Below are 23,249 nucleotides of genomic sequence, written 5' to 3'. Positions count from 1 at the left end.
TGAGATTTTAAAAATACTATAGGGATATTTTAACTGCAGAGTAGATGGATATTTGTGTATACTAAAAGGAGTTAAGTGCTGCATAATTTACACAGTACTTCAAGCATGTGTCCATAGATTCTGCCTGACACATGTCCTCATAAAGAGAGAATAGAATGTTACAAAGGAGCCACCTCACCAACATGGTCATTTTACACAGAGAACATTTTTTATAGAGGTTTTAATATCGTAAAAAAATGGTGCCATCAAGGTGTGTACATATGAAATAAAAGTCTAAAAGAACAGAAAGGATGCCATTTTAAAAAATTTGAGTAACAAGAAAGTGGGGAAAATTACCTCGTACTCCTGCGAGAACTTCAAATTGTCATTTGCTTTCAGTCTCTCAATGTGATCGGCAAGTTCCAAGATAGGTATTGGGGGATGACTGGCCATACCTGTCGAACAAGAAACAAGAACAGAATTTAAACTAAACTACAGTGATGGCATCACTCTAGAATTTAGAAAATGCAGTAGTTAGAATGGCTAGAAATGTGTAAGTAGTAAAGATGTCATATGTGAGAGGAAGCAGGCAAATAGTTTGGTTACTCAAAGCAGGACATGCTCTGGATAGATGAGCTCTGAAGCCAAATTAAAAGAAGTCACCAAGCATATTCCCAAAGCTAACATTCCTAGTGTAGAGGAAAGAGTTACTGTGATATGAGTCAATGAGGTTAGCTAGGCATGGAAAAATGAGACAGTTAGACCTGGTGTCGACCTCTGCTTTGAGTAATGACTCTTAACGTCATTTCAAACTCCTTCTCCTGCACTGCATGAAATGGAAACTCCATTGAATTAGATGAGGAAAGGTGAGCTGAGAAACAGACATAGAAAGAGCCCTAAAGGGGAAAGAATAGTGTTTTGACAGAAAACAAAGTGACTTATGCATAATCAAGAAAAACTAATTTGAAGAATGATGGTTACCAAGGTAACCGGAGACACCTGAACCTGCAAAGAAAATGGTAAAAAAACCAAAGAAACCTCAAACCAACATAAAACTAACTTATAAAATAAACAATAAAAAATGAAATGGATAGTTTGAGAATTAATAATAATGCATCAAGGTCTAAAAGACTGATTACATATTCTGAATAAATTAGAAATACTTACATATTTTATGAAATTTTGAGGTGATTGACATTCACATGCAACCATGAATGACTAGAATAACATGCACCATTGCTTTTAGACAACAGTCACTGAAGACAACATTGGACATCAGACAATTAGAACTTCAAAAATGTTTTCACTAGTAGCAGATTGTAGAGGCAGGGGTTGTACAGTTTGGCTGGACACACATACTGACTGCACTAGTACCTTAAAATAAGCTTAATTTGAAACCCCATTTATCAAACCCCAAAAGTACCTACAATCTACTTCAGGTGTAAACATCTTTGTCCACTGATGAAGATACTGAGTGAAAAAGAAAAAGAGCTGGGAATCAGAGTTATATATGGGTGTGGAAGGGAGTGTAGGGACAGCACGGCAAAAGAAAGATAGAAAAGATGTGGGGTCAACTAGAACAATCTGCCAGCTGAAGATTTTCAAGGCAAAAATTTGTGAAGGTTTGTTTCATGCCATTAGTCTTCATGACCCTTCTCCAAAATGCTTACATTCTTCTCTTCATGCTTTATACTACCACACCTAAAATAAAAGTGAATTTTCAATTGCTTGTAGGAAGAAATCAGAGCTGGCTAGAAAAATTAAGCTAGTGAACCCCAGGATCTCTTGAAATTACGAATGGAAAACAGTGATGACTCAAGGGGGCTCAAGCTGGAAGCCATGTTGCACAATGCAGTTTTCTTTGTCACCGTGAATTTCAAGAGCATGCCTAAGACAGTTATCTTGCATTTCCTGTAAACGTAGCTGAAAATGACCATGTGGTTACAACACAGTCACACTACACCATGGTTTTTTGTTTGTTTGTTTGCTTGTTTTAAATTCTTGTTTTCTTTTTGATTCTTCAACATTTCAGGCATCATACTAGAGTCCAAAATAATGTCCAGCAGCACTGGCCCCAATTTTTCTGACCCTATAGATGTATATTTGTATATTACCTTCATAGCACATCTGTGATGGTGATACACTATTTAAAGCAGATATTAAAGCAAGCTGTTGGTCAAAAGCAAAGCAAAATATAAAGATATAATGGGGAGATTGCTTACAAATTTCAATTAAAAATTAGTCCATAAGTACTAATTTATTCAAATGAGTTCTGGTTGTCTCTCATTTTCTTATAAATTTCAATTAATAGAACTTGGTTATTCTCAAAAGGACTGTGGGTGACAGTCATCTAATAATTACACTGATTGATCCAGATCAAGCACCCCTATGGAAAATATATGAGTGAAAAGGCACAAGAGAACTCTAGATTGATCCAGAAATGGAGGTGGACTGATGTACATCTAAAACAGCGCTTGAACAGAGAAAATAATAGAGACAAAGATGTTTAGACCTTTTCGAGCGAATCGTGGGAGAGAGTTATTATCATATAAGGACTGAGTGGTAGTTTGGCTAGAGAGGGAGGACACAGAGCCAATCAGGGAGGCGTAGGGGACTGAATTACTGCTCAAAGCTGAAAAAAGTAAAAGCCAATTGGAAATGGGAAACAAATTAGTAACAGCAGTAGACCATCATAATCAATCAATCTCATACATACAAGCACTTCAGACATGCACAAAACAGCATCTGGAAACTCAACTAAGGAGATGTCTAAAGGTCCAGTTACTCTACTGTAAACATAAAGGACATAAAACCAAAGAGAATGAGACTTCCTCATCACTTGATGAACTTGACTAAGTCACCAGCATCATGACCAAGAAGCTCAATAATTAGCTTACTGTGAAGGATTGAGTTTTTTTGAATAGGCTGAATATCCATTCTTTTTTTAAACTGTTTTTGTTTATATGCTCCTCTATATGCCAATGACATTCCTAAGGGGAGATTTTGTATTAAACACTTTGTGTAAATGAAACTTGACAAAAAACTTTATTTTGTAAGAAAGAAGAAAAACAAAAACAACTACTTACAACTTCAGAAACTGGCATATTTGACTGCATAGAACCCCCTTCTCCACAAGTTGTTTTAGCCACTTACACTTGAATGTATTTTGTATATTTTCACCTTTTAAATATGTATGCTTTACTGAGATGATAAAAGTAGCTACTTTTTCAAAGAACTGCTGGAGGACTTTTTGTTATGTAATGAATCTATGAATCATACCAAACATCATAACAGAATATGCTATGAATGAACATTTTAAGATCTCATTATGTCTTATGCAAAAGCGTGAGGCTCCCACTGAGCTGTGAGTTGCATGTGAACAGCAGGTGTAGAACTTGACTCAAAAAGCTACCCAAAAGACAGCTAAACACACTTATTTTTGTGGGTGTGAATAAGAAAATACACTTATTTGCTGACACACCTCCATATCAATCATATCAATCATATCAATGCTATGAAAACACAAGAAATTAAAGACAAAATACAGCTAAATTACAACAGATCCTGTGACATGCTAGAACGTCAAAAGAAACACCATGACAAAAGCATGCTTTTAAACTTTATTTAAAATAAGAAAATAAAGACCTAAACCCAGTCAAAAACTCACTGAGGAAAACAAATAAACAAAAACAAAAACCCAATGAAATCAAAACAAACCAAAAAACCACCACAGGCGAAACACAGCACGAACTGTATCCATAAGAAGCTTTTATGTCCAGATTTGGTAGAGAACTGCCAAATATGACTGATCTTATGCAGCCTAATAGTAACCCCCTCACATGAATTAAATAAGAATGTATGGTTTAATTACAGTGTAGAATTATTTTCTGGTTAATCTGTGGTAAACATATGACTAAGGAACACGGGATACCACATGTGCCACAATTTCAAGGAAAAACTGAGAGAGCAAGGGCAGAATTCATCTGCATATTAACAGACATTAAACCTGTTAAGTATGCTCTTTTACTCCACTGAAACAAGTAGGTGTTTAGGCCTTGCCATTAATACATTAAATTAAGGACTTTTTTGTTGTCAGGCTTTAATAAGGGCTTTTAAAAACATTTAAGAAACACACATTTATTTACAAATTTGGACCTGTAAATTGATGTGCCCATAATAAACAAGAAGGAAGTTAGAAATTAAACAAAGTGGATAGCTGCTAACATACAAATCACAACTCAGATAAACCGAAAATGTGACACATTATTTTCACAGAAACTTATTTAAGAAATGAATTGTATTTCAGGTCCACGTTGGTTAATACTCTGTGATTTTAAAAATGGATTTATCCTCATTTTTATTTAATAACACAGAATACCCTCCCACACATCAATCTATTTTGATTAAGATGTTGTCCCATTACAGAAAGCAGAAGGAATCGGTAATGGTGGTTACTATTACTGATACTTACTTTTATCAAAAAGGTAGAAAGGAATACATATTTAAAATTGGAACGTGGAAAAGGGGAAAAAAAAATGAAAGATGATCCTGATTCAGTAGGAATTTGGCATCCACAAAAATTTAGCAAAGATGCCTTTAGTATATTTTACCAAAAAAACCCCAACAAAAAACAAAACACAAACAACCTGTTACTTTAAAAGTTCTTTTTCATGCAGCTAGAGGTAAACCAGAGAGTGATCTTACATCCTGTGTACAAAGCTAAACTTAGAACTTTAGCTCTAGAGAAATATGTAGTTCCGCAATAGCTATTCTAAATCAGTTACTAATGTGTAATTGTGTATTGCAAAATGAAGTCACTTCTATTTCAGAAGAATTTGTGTTCTTCAAAACTAGATTAATTATTGTGGAATGAAAGCAGTTTTGTTCTGTATCAAAGACCTAGCTCTACCAAGCAGCCTAAAGGGTTCTATAGCCTTATGGCAGAAGCCCGTGCTCTGAGCGAGGTGTAAAAGCTGTCTACACTGAGCAAAGGGGAGACCTGGTTTTCAGACCCTGATCTAAAATTGTTCACTACATGTTGCAAAACTATTGGCTAAAATCCAGAAAAAAACCCACCACCACCACCAACAAAAAAACCCCTCTTTTGAGGTACAGAACTTTCAACTGCATCTCCCAGCTAAGCAGATTTTGATTGCCTCTACATTTGAAAGCAACCAAGTGGGATATCAGAGAAGTGCCATTTGCACTCTGAAGCCTATATGTAGGTTTGCTCACTTGGAGAAAGCTCTTCCAGTGTGGTTTTGCCATGGAGACAAACCACACTACTTCAGCATTGTCACCATTCTCAGGAACAGTAATTGTGTGGAAGGGAAGAAATTTTATGCTGTCTTATAAAGCAAGTAATTAAATCCAGACATCACTTTTTCCATTTTTGTTATTTGAAGCGTTTTCCTCTGGACCTCTTTTATCCTTTTTTCTGCCTTATCTTGGAAATAAGTTAGTGGAACTTCCTTAGAAACTCAGGGAATAAGTGTTTTGTAAGTACTTGTTTAGCTAATAAAAAAGCAGATTCTTTAATTCAGAGCTGTAATAATTCTATTTATTTTTCCTGTATTTCAAAGCATCTTATTTATTTCATAAGAGATAATGAGATAATTGTTTAATTGGCATCCAATTACAAAAATTACTTGTAAGTGTGACACATTTTATACTTAAATGAGGAAAAAAACCAGTCACTTTTGAGGCATGACTCAATTTAGCTCTTTAGCTGACTGGCAGATTGAAGTCTTTGCCTGAGCCCTGGGTCTCTCATAACCCACTCAAACCACTTAACATCAGATATTTTCCTCTATGCAAAACTAGGCTTCCTCATTTGATGAAACCTTTTGTAAGGGCTTTATTATTATGCCTTCCTTACCTTTACTCTCCCATGTGACACAGAGACTTCTAAAATTTGCACACCAGGTTAATGATTTTAATCCTGTATTTCCTACGAAACTTGTAGAATAGGAACAATGTGACTGACTTTTCCTCACCTACTCCAGCTCTGGAAGAATAAGAGACTTATAAATGAAATCCTGTATGCTAGTGAGAGAGTTGGTATTTTCATGTTTACTCAAAGAAAGCTTGGCACAGCTGTGACCTACTCAGTGGCATATGGGCTTATCTAACAAATATACATTTTTTGATAACACATATGGACATGGGATCATGTTCTCAGATGCAGAACTCTGGGCTATTCCAAATGTCATGATAAAATGTCAAATTTATCTATGGAGTTACTCCACCAGGGACGAGCAAAGCCAGAAATGAATTTGATCCTTCCTGGACAAGGTAAGATAGGAAACTCTCTGGGCAAGTACTAGATCAGTAAAAAATGAAGTTCCAATGTAATTTAAAATTTTCCAACACTTCTTCACATTATGGATTCACTATAAACTTTTCTTTTCCCCCTCTCACTGGAAGCAATTGGTGTCCCTGGAAAGTTTCAAGAAAACCATCGATGCTTTCATATTCTACATAAATAAATCATTATAATAACAATGACATCAAATCATCTATGCTGATGAAGTTGTACTGAATTGGCATACACTGATTATTAAAGTAGATTCACTACTCTGTCATTTATTTTATCTGCAGGCAACGTTCAGAAATTGTAATATCTTTCAGAGTAGATAGGGCCATTGAATGAGGGTGGCTGGAGATGTGACAGTAAAAGAAACCCAACACATAACCAGATCAGTCCCAATCCCTTCTCTAGCTGCCTGCTTCTGCTACCTGGCAGAAAATAAAAACCACAGACCTGAGAGTGAAAGAAAAACAAAACGAACAAAATCGGTATCTTGAATGCACAGGCTTTCTGTAATTTCTCTATATTTGCCTTGAAAAGATTAGTCTTGTGTGTTACTTAACAGTGTATTACTGTGTGGAGTTGGATAAACACTCCAGCAGGACCTAAATATCTAAGACAATTCAGCCACAATTTTAATGAAATGGTAGCCCTAACTGAAGTTAACGTGACTTAAGTGAGGTTCTGCATTTACTGGCACAAGAACTGTACCTTGACTTCACTGGGGCTAAGATTACATACTAGAACATGTTAATTAGCAAGTGTTACACAGCAGGACACTTCTCTGGGGTTAAGAATTTTCTCCTTGATATTCAGTTGCATGCTGAGTAACATAATGGCCTGACCTATGCCTCGGGGTCTTAGGTGGTACAACAGTAAGAAAAAATATCATAATTTGGTTTCTGTACTATATTTTTAATAATTTTAATCCTTTGGTTTGTGAAGAGGTTAAAACAAAGAAAAAGGCCTCAAGCAGAAATGGATTGCAGTTGTTCTGCTCAATGAACTTCACAGAAAACTGTAAACTTTCCAGACAAATCATAGCACTGCGAAGAAAGGTACAGTTCCATTCCTCTCCAATTCTTTCTTAGATCAGTGAGGTGGAATTACGGTGCCTACAAGTGCCACGGATTCTGCCATTTGAATTTAAAATTAATTACAATAAATTAATTTTATATATAAAGTTGTTAAGACTTGGCAGCACTTTTTTTCTACCCACATTTTAATTTGTGATCAATAGTAAACGAATAGGTAAGACCCTACATCTAAACACACAGACAGAAGAAAATTATGCCTATATATCTAGTTATTAAGACAGCCACTCTACTCAGTGTATATCTGTATAGAGAGAAGACTTGTTTTAGGCATAAGCTAAACTCCAAGAACTGTAATTTTTCTGTTCATTTTTCAAAGACTTGTATATATACTTCTATCTCTGTAACAAACTTTAAAACTTCATAGAAGAGTGCTGGATAACATACAAAACCTTTGCCCAGTAAGGCCAAGTCTACATTACTATTACAGTCGCAGAAGCACAATTGTGAACCAAAACTTCTAATCACTTTCATTTACTGCATTTAGATTCATATTGTAGAGAGGACCCAGAGCATGTCAACAAGATTTGCATATTCAGATGAAACTAAACTAGAAGTGCACTCCTGAAGCACACCTAATTTGCTCCAGCTATTAAAGACCATGCAGCATACTGGAACTGACTAAAAAAGCAAGGCTGGAGGAAAACCCTTTCTACCTCTGTCATAGACATGCACTGTGGATGTTGGGTCTTCAATCCCACATTCATTGCTTTGCAAATCCACTCCTGTTGGGGCAACGCTATCTTAATATAACCACTGTTTAGAAGATCAGAAATGGGATTTGCAAGCTCAGTTAAACCTTTTTTGTAATATTTAGTATGTCAGCTTCTGCAGCTAATCTCTCAACATCTGAAGTACTTAGTTTACTGCCTTTATCAGTTTGAATTAATTACTTTTTGTACACAATACAATGAATTTGACACATACAAGGCTCAGGAAGATTTGGTAAGTAATCAGTATCATACCAGGACTGTGTGCAGTCATATTGTAACAGAAAGCAAGTCTACTGAAATACATCATGATCAAAAAAAAGCCTTTTTTTTTTTTAAATCTATTTATAAGGAAGTGGTAAAAAAATCAATACTATTTTAAGTATCTCTCCTCATGTCTCTTGACTATCAAATCAAACAGCTTTAAGACAACAACGCTTAATAAATAAAAAAATAAATAAAATATTTGGAAGTGTGTTCTTCCTGTTTTCAGAACTACTGACATGTTGCTATCCTCCTTGACCCTAACATATAGCTTGATTTTAAAAGAGAAGACCATTTATTTATTTAGTATTTATTTTCTGTACTATATACTTGCAATATAGTGAAACTTCCAAGGATGTCAATGGATTACCTGATAATGCAGTAGATAAGATGGAAGCTTTTTTACAGAGAAGTAGCTGTAAGAATATTGTTAATAAATGAGGGATGAAAATTTCCCAATAGTATTTTCTAGTGTTGTTAGGTTTACCTTGGAATTTTAGCACATAAAACACATCCATACAACATATGTGACTTTGGGGTCTTCTTCACACAACTTAAATTTTGCTTCGTGCAGAATTTTTTAAAAATAAAGACATTAGAGACTTATTTCCAAAACAAGGAAATACATTGTGCAAAAACTCATAAACAATCACAATCTATTTTTCTAAGCAATCAACTCTTCTTTAACACCACTAATCAGTTTGTGATCATACAGCTTTCAGTGAGGTACTATTGTCTCTTACCTGGAGTTTGAAAATTAAGGCGTCGCAGCTCCACCGGGTCTGTGGGGTGGTGGGAGGGGACCTCCTTGCTGTTGGGCATGCTGCTCTTTCTAGAGTCAGATTCAGCCCTCTTCCTGTGTGGAGAACGTGAATACATACAAACATAAGATCAAGGAGTTAGACTGACAAATAAAGGTGCCTGAGTGTTTAATTATTATGTTCTACAGGTGAGATATTTATTTCTGGACGAGTATTTGATCCAGTGCAAAGGTAAAATAATTACGCATGGTGGGTAGGGCAGCTACAATTTGCAATAGCAAAATGATTTTAAATATGGTAATGTCAGGTGGAAAATAACTGCATTCTGCCCTAGACTGACACTCTAGATCATAATTTTGGGCACCTAGTTAATGATTATAACATGAAACTTAGAAAAATTCACACTATGTCTATCTTAAAAGTTAGCTAACTATGCTTTTATTAAAAAGTAACCAACTTTTGAGCATGTAATTAAAAATGAACACATCATTGAATACTTAATATTTTATATGCACAGCTCTGCATTGCTTATAACCTGCATTTTTCAGGTACTTTCAATATGACAGAGAACAGTACAGAAGACACCTACTCCTTTCACTTTCTAGGAAATAAGGATCTACCCTGTTGCCTCCCATTTCTCTAAGAGCTGCACTACACAGTCTTCATGTATCTGATCACTCCTACATATTAAAGGCTCAGATTCTATATGAATCTTCCTGATAAAATGAAGACTTCCACTGAAAATATAGTACTCATGTCACTCTGTCCAAAACAAGCTGGGAGGGAAGAAAGGAAGAAAGGAAGGAAGGGAGGATATTGTGTATGCTCCTCTTTCTCCAGAGAGGAGATTCCATGTGTGTTCTGATTCTGATTATCCTGGTAAAATGGGTTCTGATCATTTGAGATTATCATTTTCTGATGGAAAACATGGATAACCATGTTACATAAATAATATCTACCACTCTGCATTTTCATTCATGAGTCTGGAATTTTCCTACTTCAATTTGAAGTGGAAACCTTATTCACTAGTCAGTTCCTGAATGAAAATGCAAACTGGTTGTTATTCTTCATGTAATACAAAATGAAGATGCAAAAAGAGGCAAAGAATTGCATTACAAAAACAGAACTGAGATGATTTTAAGGTTTACAGTAGCAAAATGTTTTCCAGGTGTGCAATATTAGCTCTAACACACTACTACTGCTGTGGGGTTTTCTTTTTTCTTTTTATCTAACGGACTCATAACATGACAATTCCAAATCTGTTATTAGTCTGCTGGGCTCCTCTCTTAAAAATGCTCCAATTGATTTCTTGCTGTTCTTCAAATGATGAACACCTGGTGGCAATTACTAAGGTTACATACACCAAGATTTCAAAAACTATGCACAGAAGACAGACAGCAACATTCTTGAAGAAAATATTTGAAAGTTACTAGTGCAATCGTTTTATGAAAAAATAAGTGTATTGCTGTAAAAACATTTCATCTGTTCTCTGGTAAATATATTAACACACACATTAACGTCTCATTAGTGAACTAATGAAGATTTAAACCTGATTCTTCTGTTTTTACTCTTTAAAAAATGAATTATTATGGAGAAACTCAGTTGAAATTCCTTTTTTTACTTTTGAATCTGATGATTTCAATTTCCTAACACAGTAGCACAATGCCTTAGTGTTCTTTTTTCTTAAGTAAAGGTGTGTGATGCAGATTCCAAGAAGCATTTTTATCTGTATTTCCTTCTCCTGAATCTAATCAGTGGAACTGTCCAGAGGCAACTTTCATTTACTTTTTTTCCACTTGCAAGTCAGTACTGGGCAGCACAACTTTATAGTAATCGACTAAAAGCACTAAAGTATCTTCTAATTATAAATTTGAATATTTTGAATACTGATAAGACAATAGAATGGTTTATTATATATTATAATTCATAGGATCATCCTGGCTTTTTTGTATCTTTCCAGACTAATCAAGACACCACAATTTTTTCAGATTATGCAATGGTTTTGAGACAGGTGGAAAAAATCCACAAAGGGCAAAAGACATCACCATACAGTTTTCACTTGTAGAACTGTAAGTCAGCACTTAGCCTATGTGTATGGAGCATTATGAAGCTTTAGAGCAGCTCAGCCTTCACCACAACCATGCATTCCTTCAAGCACTTTGGTTATAGCAAAGAACCACTGTTTTAACTTCATAAAAGCACAGATAAAACCATATAGACATTGTATAGCTGTGCTGTTTCTTGAAAATTAACATCATGGAGACACAGAAAAGCCATAAAACTTGGCCGCATATGTTACACTACTTTTCATTGTTGTAAACATCTCTTTCAGTTCCTTCGTATAGACAGACTGCTGTCTAGATTAACTTAGACTGACAGATGCTTTGTCTTAGATCATTATTATGATAACTTTTTTGTTTCTCTTTTTTTTTTTTCTTTTCTGGATTAAGCAAAGGGTGATTAATTTTCACTTCTCACCTGTCAGGTTTACTGCTCCATTTTAATGCAGCAAAGAGAGGAGAAAAGGTGACATGTTAGTTGACCAGCAGGAAACAGGATAAAGATGACAACAGGAGATGTAGGAAACGTTGATTTACAGTAAAGATACATAACAAAACCAAACTAAGAAATGACAGTTCATCAAAATATTTAATGCCTGGGAATAACAGAATAAATCAAGGACATAAGGTTAAATCCAAAGGCAATCTTCTTCTGCTGAAAAAAAACAAAGCCTTTTAGACAGTATTTGCAAAATAGTGCCACCTCAAATTTTAGCCAGGGAAGTAATGGAGAATGGGTGTTTAATTTGAGCTATCAAAGTAATTTTAATATTTCAATGACAAATGACACCTCACATTCTAGAGAGACGAGACAAGGGAGAAAAGATGAAAATAGAGTGCAGAGGAGAAAGGGAAGGAAAAAGAGAAGAGGGAGAGAAAGGCAAGCAAAGTACAATGTCATTTACATGAGATATGTAAGACTTGTACTAAATAAAAGAAAAAAAGGATAAAAAGAAAACTTTAAAAACTATTTTACAAAACCAAGTAATAAAATGGCCATAAATTTTTAACAGTACCCTGTAAAGTAAGAGAAGCATAAATCTTTCTTCAACAAAGTATTGCACACATTTTTAGATTTATAAGAAATGTCCCACACTTGAGGTCTACAGTGATCTATATAGATCTGTAGTGATCTATGATCTATAAACATCAGCTAAACAGGGAAAATAATTTATTATCTCACATCAACAGATTCTATTATACACAAACTGAAAATACAGTGTTTGTCTGTCTTTCTGTCTATCTCTTGATCATAACAGGGGTTTTACAAACTTTAATATCCTGGAGTCTGCAATGACTAGATTAGTGACTTGTTATGAAAAAGCCTTCATCATCTCTTAAGATTTCCCCATTTTCATTTCTGTGCCTTTTTTTTTTTAGCATCTGGTTGTTGTTGTTGTTGTTGTTTTGTTTTGTTTTGTTTTTTCCCCTTAGAAGCATGTTTCTTCTTATAGCTCAAGATTCAGCAGGTGGCCAGCAGGTTGAGGTAAATTATTCTACCCCTCTACTCTGCTCTGGTGAGACCTCACCTGGAGTCCTGCATTCAGCTCTGGAGCCCTCAGCACAGGAAAGACACGGACCTGTTGGAAAGGGGCCAGAGAAAGCCACAAAAATGACTGGAGAGATGGAACATCTCTGCTGTGAGGACAGGCTGACAGAGTTCGAGTTGTTCAGCCTGGAGAAGAGAAGGCACCAGAGTGACTTTACTGAGGCCTTCCAACACTGAAAAGGTGCCTGTAAGAAACATGGGGACAGACTTATTAGCAGGGCCTGTAGCAAGACGACACGTGCCAATGGTTTTAAAGTAAAAGAGGAGAGATTAAGACTACATATAAGGAAGAAATTTTTTACAGTGAGCATGGTGAAACACTGGCCCAGGTTGCTCAGAGAGCTGGTAGATGCCCCATCCCTGGAGACATTCCAGGCCAGGCTGGATGGGGCTGTGAGCAACCTCATCTAGTTAAAGATGTTCCTGCTCATTGCAGGGGGATGGACTAGATAACCTTTGAAGGTCCCTTCCAACCTAAAATGTTCTATTATTCTACAATTCTATGATTCTATAACTCAGAGAGACAAAGTTTGCTGTGTTCAAAAGATTCAAAATTAGGCTTCTGTATTATGAACCAAATAAAAAGCCTGTACTTTACAAGAGCAAACAACACAGAGTCTGTCAAGATGGCTTTCATGTCTGATGACAAAAAAAGGTACTCTTCAATATTCTCCCCATCTATTACTGTTAAGTACTAAGCTGCAATGACCTTTTGGCTATATTATAAATCTTGCTATGCAGTATCTTTGCTTTCAGATTTTATTAAAAATAAATGCAGAGGCAACAACCTTTTTACAAACTAACCAACAAATAACAAAGGGGTCAAATATCTACTCCTAGTCTTCAGGACAGCTAAATATGCTTCTTACTGACCCATGCAACTTATCTACAATATCTGCGATAGGATGTGTTGTAAAAAAGGGCAAGGCTTCTCGGTTTAAAATGATTCTTTAAGAAACTGAAACCTTTCTCTATGACTGAAATTAAAATGTACAAGTAGTGTCGTAAGTCATGAGATTAGTGCTTTAAGTATGTTTTTATAGGCTTCTATGGATAAAGGCAATTAAGCTTAGTTGACCAGTATCTGAGTTACTATGCTTTGCACTTCAAAAAAGATGGTCATTTCGTAGTTGTTTTCTTTCCACTGCACATCCTTCAACATCACCTCTTTTTTAATATTTTTTGCCTGTGTTTTCATGCATTAGGCAGACTTCCTCTATCCTTTGTTGTCTTTTCTCCTAATCAAATCTGTTGCATTTACGCCCTAATATAGTCTAGAAATATACTTTTTAAATTTTTTGTTTTCCTACTTTTTATTGTATGTTTTTACAATGCCCAACTCCTGTTAAATTTCACTGTTTTCACAAGGTACTATGTTAAATATCCCTGCTGTCTTGTCTAGTTGTTGCTGTTCTACAGATGGTAAAGCTATCAAACTCTAGCTGTCAGCTTACATGCAGGTCACATACTCTAGAAATTAAAAAAAAAAAAAAAACGTATCACATTTTTTTATGGAAATGAAAAGTTCATAGAGGACCTTAGACCATTAAGACTCCAGTCAATTTCTCTGAGGTGATTTAGCAAATCAGTCCAGTTTAACAACTTGCAGCTTATAGCTGAAAATAGAAAACCAAACAAATACACATGGACATTTGCCTGAACACTTCCAGTATCAGTAGTAAATAACAGATGGAAAATGTGTCCCCCATTTTCATTGAATGACAATCTCCTCACACCACTGATGAACAAATTTTACCTGCTCATTTGTTGAATATACCTATAATTTTTTTTTTGTAATAGAATTGAAGATTGTTATTATGGTTCCATAAATGTAATCAATATTTCCAGAACCAGTTACACATCTGCTTCATGTGCAATTGTTTGTATTTGTTTTGTAGTATGGGAGAAGCTTTACTTTTCATACTCCAAAATAATCAGAAGAAAGGAGTATTTCACTTTCAGCACATCTTTAATGACCAGTTTTTGAAGTGACAGACAGACACAAACAGAGGTTCACTGGTTGCTAATCAATTAGATTGGCTGAGACAGTAGGCACTAATAAAAACCTTCAGGAGACATAATATCTGTGAGCAACAGACCATGTATTATGCTGCTGTATGATTACAGCCCCAAAGAACATTCTATAAATGTATATATATTTGGAATCCAAAGCTAAGGTTAACCCTGGGCTGTTTTTATAGTGCTGAACAGGGAGAATATTTTTTTCCAAAACCTGAAGCGAGCTCTTTACAGGCAACTTCAGAGCTATTTGCCTGGAGACACTTAGGGTGGGAAGAGCATACAGGGTAGCAGAATTTAAATATTTATATGCAGGTAGTAGCATCATAGCCATTACTTTTACAAGACATACTCCATTTAATGAAATCATCCTTAGTGCACCTCTGTACCCATCCCCGGACAAGGTCACAGCATCTTCATAGTATTTCCCAAGTACACTTCATCAATATATTTCAAAAATGTATTAGAAAAAAAATCTAAACATTGAAAAAAATTTTCTGGTTTGATTCTTTGGTTTTGATTTAGTATCTTGACCCCATGAACTCATTTACACTGTAAAAGGCTGCTATGTATAAATTAAGGCATCATACAAAGTTTTCATGTCGTATGTTGTAAGGCAGAGTAAAGTCCTTTGTGTAATAGCAAAGCTGCATCTGTGTCATAGATAGTGAAAGAAGAATAAGTGAAGTTTGATCTCATTGCAAGATCAGTAGAAAACAGCTACTGATGTTTCTTTAATCTCTCAGTTCAGAGCTTCTAATTCATATAGATACACTGCCAAATTGAGGCCAACTGTCAAAAGTAAAAACTCAAATTACTTGAGTGGAGATGAAAATCACATTAAACATCAAGCTGAATGTAACCTCTAATGTATTACTATTATACATCTAAAAATAAGTTTTAAAAAGTCAAACGTGTGAATTCCATACATATTTATATGCAAGCACATATTTTCTTCAGAAATGTATGCAAAGCAGGAAAACATTTAAATGCAGAAATGTTAATGGGTGTCATCAGCAGAAAAATGTACCCATGTACCCATAATTATTGGAAACTTTCAGTCAATCTGCTAAAATTTTGGCACTGTTCTGGAAACCATTAATAAATATGGAAATATCCCAAAGCAATGACTATTACTATTGTAGGACAAAAAATATAGTTTGGAAATGGCCAATATACCAGAAAGTTACACACCTGGTAAGAAAGCTGAAACCTAAACTTACCTTTTATAAAGAAGGATAGCAATAACAATACAGATGATAAACACCACGGCAAGAACTGGTCCCACAACCCAAATCAAGCCTTCTTCCTCATCTGTAATGGGTTGAGGATCAAGATCCATTGACACAACAGGATCAGAATATGGGCTGGTTGCATACATGGTCTATATGAATAAAATAAATCTTAATGAAAAACGAGTGCATTGAAAATATTAACTATCACAGATTTAAACGAAATCTACACAAGATAATGATGCAGTGAACATAGCAATGTGAAAATGTTCTTTGTCTTCAAGTCACGCAGTATATAAACTTGCAAACTGAATGGTGTGTTGTTCTTACTATATTTTGTGCTCCACATATTAGCAGTGATCTGCAGAAAAATGAGTTAACAGCCTTTCACAGAACACTTCATAACTTAAGCAGAGAATGAGAAAATGAACTATTAGGAAACTGAGGAATATAACCCATCATTTCCTAAGTTTTGTGGGGTTTTGTTTAGTTTTGTTTGGTTTTTGCTTTGTTTTGGGTTTTGTGTTTGTTTTTGTTTTTTGTTTATTTTCATATTGGCTTAACGTTATTTTTTCCTGCAAGATATCGAAGGATACTTTTGAAAGAATGAGAGTAATATAGGTAAAAATAAAGGGGACTGAATGTAGATGGTCCCTAGAAAAGGGTCCTATGGCAAAAACTGTTTGATTACAGAGTCTGATAAAGTGTCAGTCAAAAACTGTCTGATAAACAGAGTGTTCTTACAGAAGATGGAGACAACTTGAATTTAAAAGTGAAAAACAGGAGAAGTCACTGTAGATTATGATGGGAAGCTAAATACTCGAAGTCCTACTTAGGGGCAGAGCTAAAATTACAAACCAAAACAGGCTGTTGAAAATCTTTGCCTTACTGGTTGGTGTAGAGCCAGCTGGCCTAGGATGAGACCTGTGATAAGAAAATAACCTTTTATTTTCATTCTGGTCTGACCTGATCTATGACTGTGTGCAAAGTTGAAATTACAGATAGGTGAGGTTGAAGAGCCAGCCTGCTAAAATTGGATCACTTGAAAAACTCTAAGATACAGTAAAATTAGAAGTGGAGAATGATTTGTATTTATTTCTTGTGTTTTTTGGAGTGTCTACATCAGCACTACAATAGGGTTTGAACTACAGCTCTTGCAAAGGAGTGACAAACTTGATTCAGCAGTAGATCAGGAATGCCAGCTAAGAGAGAGTATGATAACAAGGAGGAGAGATTAGTTTTCATTTACCACGTGTGCATTGTATTCTGAAAGATGCCCTAAGACAGAACATGTCTTAAAGGAGACATGTTTTTTTACACTTCATTTGGCCTTGTTTTGGGCTCTGGGCTACAACAGTGTCTGGGTTTAAGGTCAGACAGGATTAGGACTGGCAAAGCTGAAGCACACTAGCTGGAACTGAGCTAGTACCCATGCCAACAATGTCAGTTATGTTATGCTCTTTTGCTAAACCTAGCAACTGACATTTTGAAAGTCTGTGACTGCTGTTTGGAAATGGGGGAGTCTTTGTGTTCCACACCTGACTTCCACAACCTGAGTTGACTGAGATTTTTTTCCCAGCTTCACCATTCTCAAAAGACAGAAAAAAGCCCATGGCTACAGTAAGAAAGTCCTGTAATTAGCCTCTTCCTTTGGAGCAGGCAAAAAAAAAATGCCTGGAGAAGGATACAGAGGGATATTGAGGGACAGCAGTCTGAGCACCTACTAGCTGCTTTTCAATAAATAGGATTTTGCTTTTAATTTTCAACCTACCTGTATTAATGACTAATTTAAAGTAATGCATTATTTTGCCAAATGTATCTATTTTATCCTTCCTCTCGATAACATGTTTAATATATTGATAGACTGTAACCGTATGCTCTCTGAGCTTCCATTTTACTCAATTAAACAAATTCAGACCTCTCCATGCTCTCTTGTAAAGCAAGCTCTCCATTCTTCCAACCAAGAGAGAAATCTTGTGTTCTCTGAAGGAGAAATGTTATGTAGAAAGTATTTTGAATATTGAGGAAAAACACCCCTCACAAGTTACAACTCATACATCAGTAGAATCTGTAGTCCTAGAAAAAAAAAAACACTATATTGAGAGCTGATACACTGGAGCATTGGGAGCTGAAGCTCAGTCACCCTTATAAACTCTTCACTTCCTGTGACCACTTTGTGCTACTTAATCACATGGAAGTTTTAGGCAGCATACTAAACCAGATATTGTCCATAATATAAGTTTAGTACAGACTTTTGAAATCTTCACCAGTAGGTTCCTGGATATATTTTGCCATATGAGCCTTTTCGGCTGTAAATTTACAACCCTATTTATTCCTGCTTTTTCATCACAATTTCTCTCTAAAAAAGTAATAACATTAGGGCTATATGACACGACCAATGCCTTAATTAATATAGGAAAATAAATCAGAAATGGTACTTTGTATTGAAGAGATCAATTTTAATACAGGTAATTTCTCACACATAGATTTTTGGCCATCTAACTTTACAGCCAAAAGCTATCCACCTTCTCCAGTTTGAACCTTTCTGACACAGCGCCTTCAGAATTGTTTGTCTACGGAACCACCACTGAAAGGTAAACTTTTATGTTAGAGCTTACAGGAGGCAGTTACTTTATTTTCAAATGAAGCTGTATATACAAAAGTATCCAAATTGAAACTAACTCTTCATTGTGTTTAAGTAGGCAAATTCTGTTGACATCAAGAGAGCACTTGTAAGGTTAAGCACTGGAAGTATTTTACTAGAATTCACATTATTGGTGTAATAGTTTCAAATGGCTGAGTCAGTAAGTATATCTGTCAGGTTTAGGTGCAAATTAGAAAGATATCATATTACAGATTGCATGTTAAAATGCTAATGTGTATTGCATCTTCCTTCAGCAATCCTATTTTGTATGTTTGTTTGTTTTACTACACACAGCAGATTAACTGAAGTATTAAGAGACATAACTACAAGATAAATTACATAAAGAGGGACAACAGCTTATTATTTAGCTGACCTCAGGAATTTCCTTATTATTGAAATATTTTCTAACTTTTAACAATTCACTGGTAAAGTTGTTAGGGAATTACTGTAACTAAAAAGGCTATCTGTGCTTATTTCTTATTCACTGGTAGTATTAAGGCAAGAGAGAAACTCTTTTTAAAAATACATGGAGAAAGAAGATGATATGAACTTAATGCCTCAGAACCTGTGTCAATGATCTCATACAGCAGAGCACATAATTTGCAAAGGATCACAACACAGCTAATAAAAGGTGATCCTTAGGTTTCAGTTATACACAGAAGTAACATATAAAGATGCAAGCAAAATAGAGAAGTTAAAGGACTTAACTGGAATTAAGCAAGGAAACACTCGCTATAGAGATGCTCTGACACACACTGTAAAAAAAATGGCTTTTGGAAAGTGAAAGAAGCATTGAAAAAATGTTTTAATGACTGTGGAAAGGCAATTTTGGGATGGAAAAATATTAACTGACTTACAGATTCTGAGTGCTCCATTACAGCCAACACAAAGAAGACATATTCTTGACCACTCTGCAGTTGCTTATTCTCAAAGCCACCATAATGCTTCTTATCCCCCAACGTGAACTCCGTGGGAAGAACTTCAAAGTGAGCTGCAATATATGGTTTTAATTCAACTTCCCTTCCAAGACGAATGCTTCTGCGTTTCCTAGCTATCTCCTTAAGCAGCTTTAGGACGAAGGGAGGGGCAAGAGAGAGAGACAGAGTGAGAGAGACAGAATGCAAGAACAGAAAGATAACTGTAAACAATTTTGAGGTAACTTATTGACAATGTAATGAGAAAATTTAATGCATGACCAGGAAGTATAAAACTACAATTTATCCACATTTCATGGGGCATATCAGTATCAGTAAATCAGTTCTTGCAAAGTCTTCCAATTTACTGTCATTCTTGTTAAGATATGATACTAGGCAGCAATTGCACTGCCTGGACTACAAACATAAACCAATTAGATCAATTTTCAGTGCCTGATATTGTTGTCTTGGGGTGGGGGGGGAAGCTGATAATGCAATATGTCTTCTCTGAGGACATACATATATATATATATATAAAAATCATATTACATATCATATATATTTGTGTGTGTATATATATGAACTCAGTCACAGAACAGTATAACGGAATCATTTCACTTGGAAAAGACTTTCAAGATCATTGAGTCTAACTGTTAACCTAAAACTGCCAAGCCCACCACTAAACCATGTCTCTTAAGCACCACGTCTACACATCTATTAAAAATCATCAGGGATGGTCACTTAAACAGCCTATTCCAGTGCTTGACAACCCGTTCCGTGAAGAATTATTTCCTAATACCCAAGCTCAGCCTCCCCTGGCAAAATCTAATGCTTTTTCCTCTCATTCTATGATTTGCTACTTGGAAAACAAGACCATTACCCTCCATGCTACAACCTCCTTTCAGGTAGTTGTAAACAGCAATAGATGTCCCCTCAGTCTCCTTTTCTCCAGACTAAATAGCCCCAGTTCCCTCAGCCACTCCTCAAAGGACTTGTGCTCCAGGCCTCTCACCAGCTTTGTTGCCCTCCTCTGTACTCTCTCCAGCACCTCAGTGTCTTTCTTGTAGTGAGTGGCCCAAAACTGAACACAGGATTCAAGCTGGGGCTTCACCAGTACTGAGTTTGAAAGGACAATAATTTCCCTAATGCATAATAATATTTTTTCCCTCCCTATGAATACGCAAGGTACTTTCTTATGTCCTGTTTGATACAACAAATCTTAGTAACTCATATGATTTAATTATGTAAAAACCAGGATGAAAAATACAAAATTGAAAAAAATCCAGGTTTTTGAAAATCAATTTATATTAAGTATTTTAAACTTTTTCCTGGTAACTCCAAAATACAAACAACTCAATAAAGAATAGGTATGAATAGCTATTTTTTTCTTGCTAACATGAGGACTACCAAGCACTCTGGCAATATTAAATTCCTGAATGTCTGAGAGAAAACAGTGCTTTCCACAAACAGTAAAGGAAGCACAGAAGAGTTTATAGGAGTTATTTGTAAACATATGTTCCATCTCAACTCTGAAACTGGCTGCCAATTCATTTGTTCAAAAGGATGAAAAGTTGTGTTCTTCATGCTTTGCATAACACTACACAATAGATTGGTGATAGGAATCAGTAACAGGACATGTAAATCCTAAGACGACTTTTCAACTGCTAGACTACAAAATATTATCTACCATCAAATCGTACACAACCCACACTTTGTATTTTAACTGCCTAATCTGACTTTCAAAATGTAACTTCTTCTTGTTCCATAAAAAGGTAAAATTTACATCAGCACACCTACAACATGATTGGATGCTAGGCTCAAACTTGTAGAACATATATTAACTAATAAAGGAACTTAAGGTCAGCTAGTATAATCCATTGATGGATGACTTATTAAACCCGACAAGTGCTTATTCAATATCTTTTATCATTTTAAATATACTGGCATTCAACAAATATTAATATGATTTCATTACAAGGAGTCCGAACTTCTCCTGAGTGAGAAGTGATGACTTCTAAGGCCTTTTTATGGTTCCTGTCATTTTTCACTTAAGAAACTTATTCAATGTCCTGCAGTCTCAGACTGCAATAATAAATTTTTCCAAGGTCACACAGTTGTTTTAGGCTTCTCAGCAGACAAACAGTGCTAATACAACAGATTAGTGCATACTTTTTTGTTAGGAGGAGGAGACCAATCTCCAGAGCTAGACAGAGATCAATAAAAAAGATTAAATTCTCATCTTCACTATACATTTTAAAGAACACGTTTAGTCAGGCAAGCTCTCTCTTGCTTCAGTCTCTTCTTCAGTGTTAGGCCTCAGCTTAGCTAGCACATCTTCTGGCCTTCCCCACATGGGATCTTCTATTTTGCTATTACACAATTAACTATTCTGATGCATGTAAAACAGTCTACTATTAATACTGCTACTGAGACACAAGTTTTTAATACTGATTACTTTAACATCCCTTCTCATTGAAGTACATAATTCAAACACAGGCCACAGATAGACAGAGAAGCAACCTGTTCCACTTGGATGTAAACTGCCTTAGCATTGAGGGCTTTTGCACGTTACCCCTTTGAAAATCTACAGTCAACTGCTTTCTAGCTCTAAGGCTGAGTCTGTTCTCTGTTGCAGAGAATTTACATTCATTTAACTCTATCAATTTCCACGCTCCAATACAAATGCTGGTATACTGCAATAGATCCTCTGAGAGAAAAAGAATTGGCCATAATTTAAGACAGAAATCATTATTCATTACTCAAGGACTCTACTACAATCAGCTGTTCATATTTCTTTTTCATTCTTCCTAAATAGTTTAATGAGCAGCTAGAGTAAATTTGCATGGTATAAAAATGAGGGCAGTAGAGAACAGTAATATTAAGGAGATTTCTATTTAGTTGCTTTATTGAAGGTGACTCTCACATCTGTTAGTAGCTTCCTATGCCCCGGGTAGAGTTACTGAGGGCAGACACAAGGCAGAGACTAATCAAAGTTTGTCCCAGGCTGCATCAGCCCTCATAAGATCTGCTGAGGGAAGCATTCTGTGAAAAGTTTGCATCTATATGAAACCAGCTTTTATAAAGATAACAGCTATGCAGAGGCCTACGCTCTGTCTCTCCTGAAGTCTGCTGAAACACAAACGTAGATATTCAGGTAATAACAATGTGACATGTATATGAACTGCAAGTCAGGAGCTGTAAGTGTTGTAGTATGAGGATAGGTACGTGGCTTGAGCCATCCCTGAAGATAAATGATATTTTCTTTTATGGGTACAGTTTCCACTGGCATTTAAAGTTACGTGGCTACCTCAAATGAATTCTTTATCATATGTTTCCAGATGTAGATTTTAAATAACTCATTAGATTGAGATTGAAAGGGGAAGAGAAATGTTTCATTTTAATTATTTCTTGCCTTTGAATTAGTAATATAAAATGCATATATTTAACAGATAGCAATGCTGAAGTACTGTATTAGAGTGAATGAAGTGAGTTTTGAATGCTAAAATTTAATTACCCTGAGTCAAATAACATGTGTTCAACTTTTCAAGGTAGTTATTTATCACCTAAGGCCAGATAAACTTAGGTGTGTTTGTGTGTAAACAAAAATTTTGTCTGTGACATTGATTACACAGAACTGGATAGACATCAGGTGAACCTCTGGCCTCATCCATGTTTCATATATAAATAGGGTTGTTGCCAGATATCATTACTTG

The 23,249-nt window shown here is 35.6% G+C and overlaps 1 protein-coding gene across 1 annotated transcript in view; it reads right to left on the bottom strand.

Annotated features, from left to right (window-relative positions):
• PTPRD (protein tyrosine phosphatase receptor type D) overlaps positions 1–23,249 on the bottom strand; it is a gene marked incomplete at its 5' end in the record, with an annotated part of 277,673 nt that overhangs the window by 70,711 nt on the left and 183,713 nt on the right. Inside the window, 6 exons of the mRNA XM_080361919.1 lie at positions 337–434; positions 943–984; positions 9,101–9,213; positions 11,597–11,611; positions 15,970–16,130; positions 19,480–19,689. Of these exons, the coding sequence (XP_080218045.1) occupies positions 337–434; positions 943–984; positions 9,101–9,213; positions 11,597–11,611; positions 15,970–16,130; positions 19,480–19,689 (639 nt within the window). The remainder of the gene's footprint in view (positions 1–336; positions 435–942; positions 985–9,100; positions 9,214–11,596; positions 11,612–15,969; positions 16,131–19,479; positions 19,690–23,249) is intronic.

The sequence above is a fragment of the Nesoenas mayeri genome, assembly GCF_963082525.1.
Source record: "Nesoenas mayeri genome assembly, chromosome: Z".
NCBI classification, from domain to species: domain Eukaryota; kingdom Metazoa; phylum Chordata; class Aves; order Columbiformes; family Columbidae; genus Nesoenas; species Nesoenas mayeri.
This window is presented reverse-complemented; position numbering and strand designations above follow the sequence as displayed.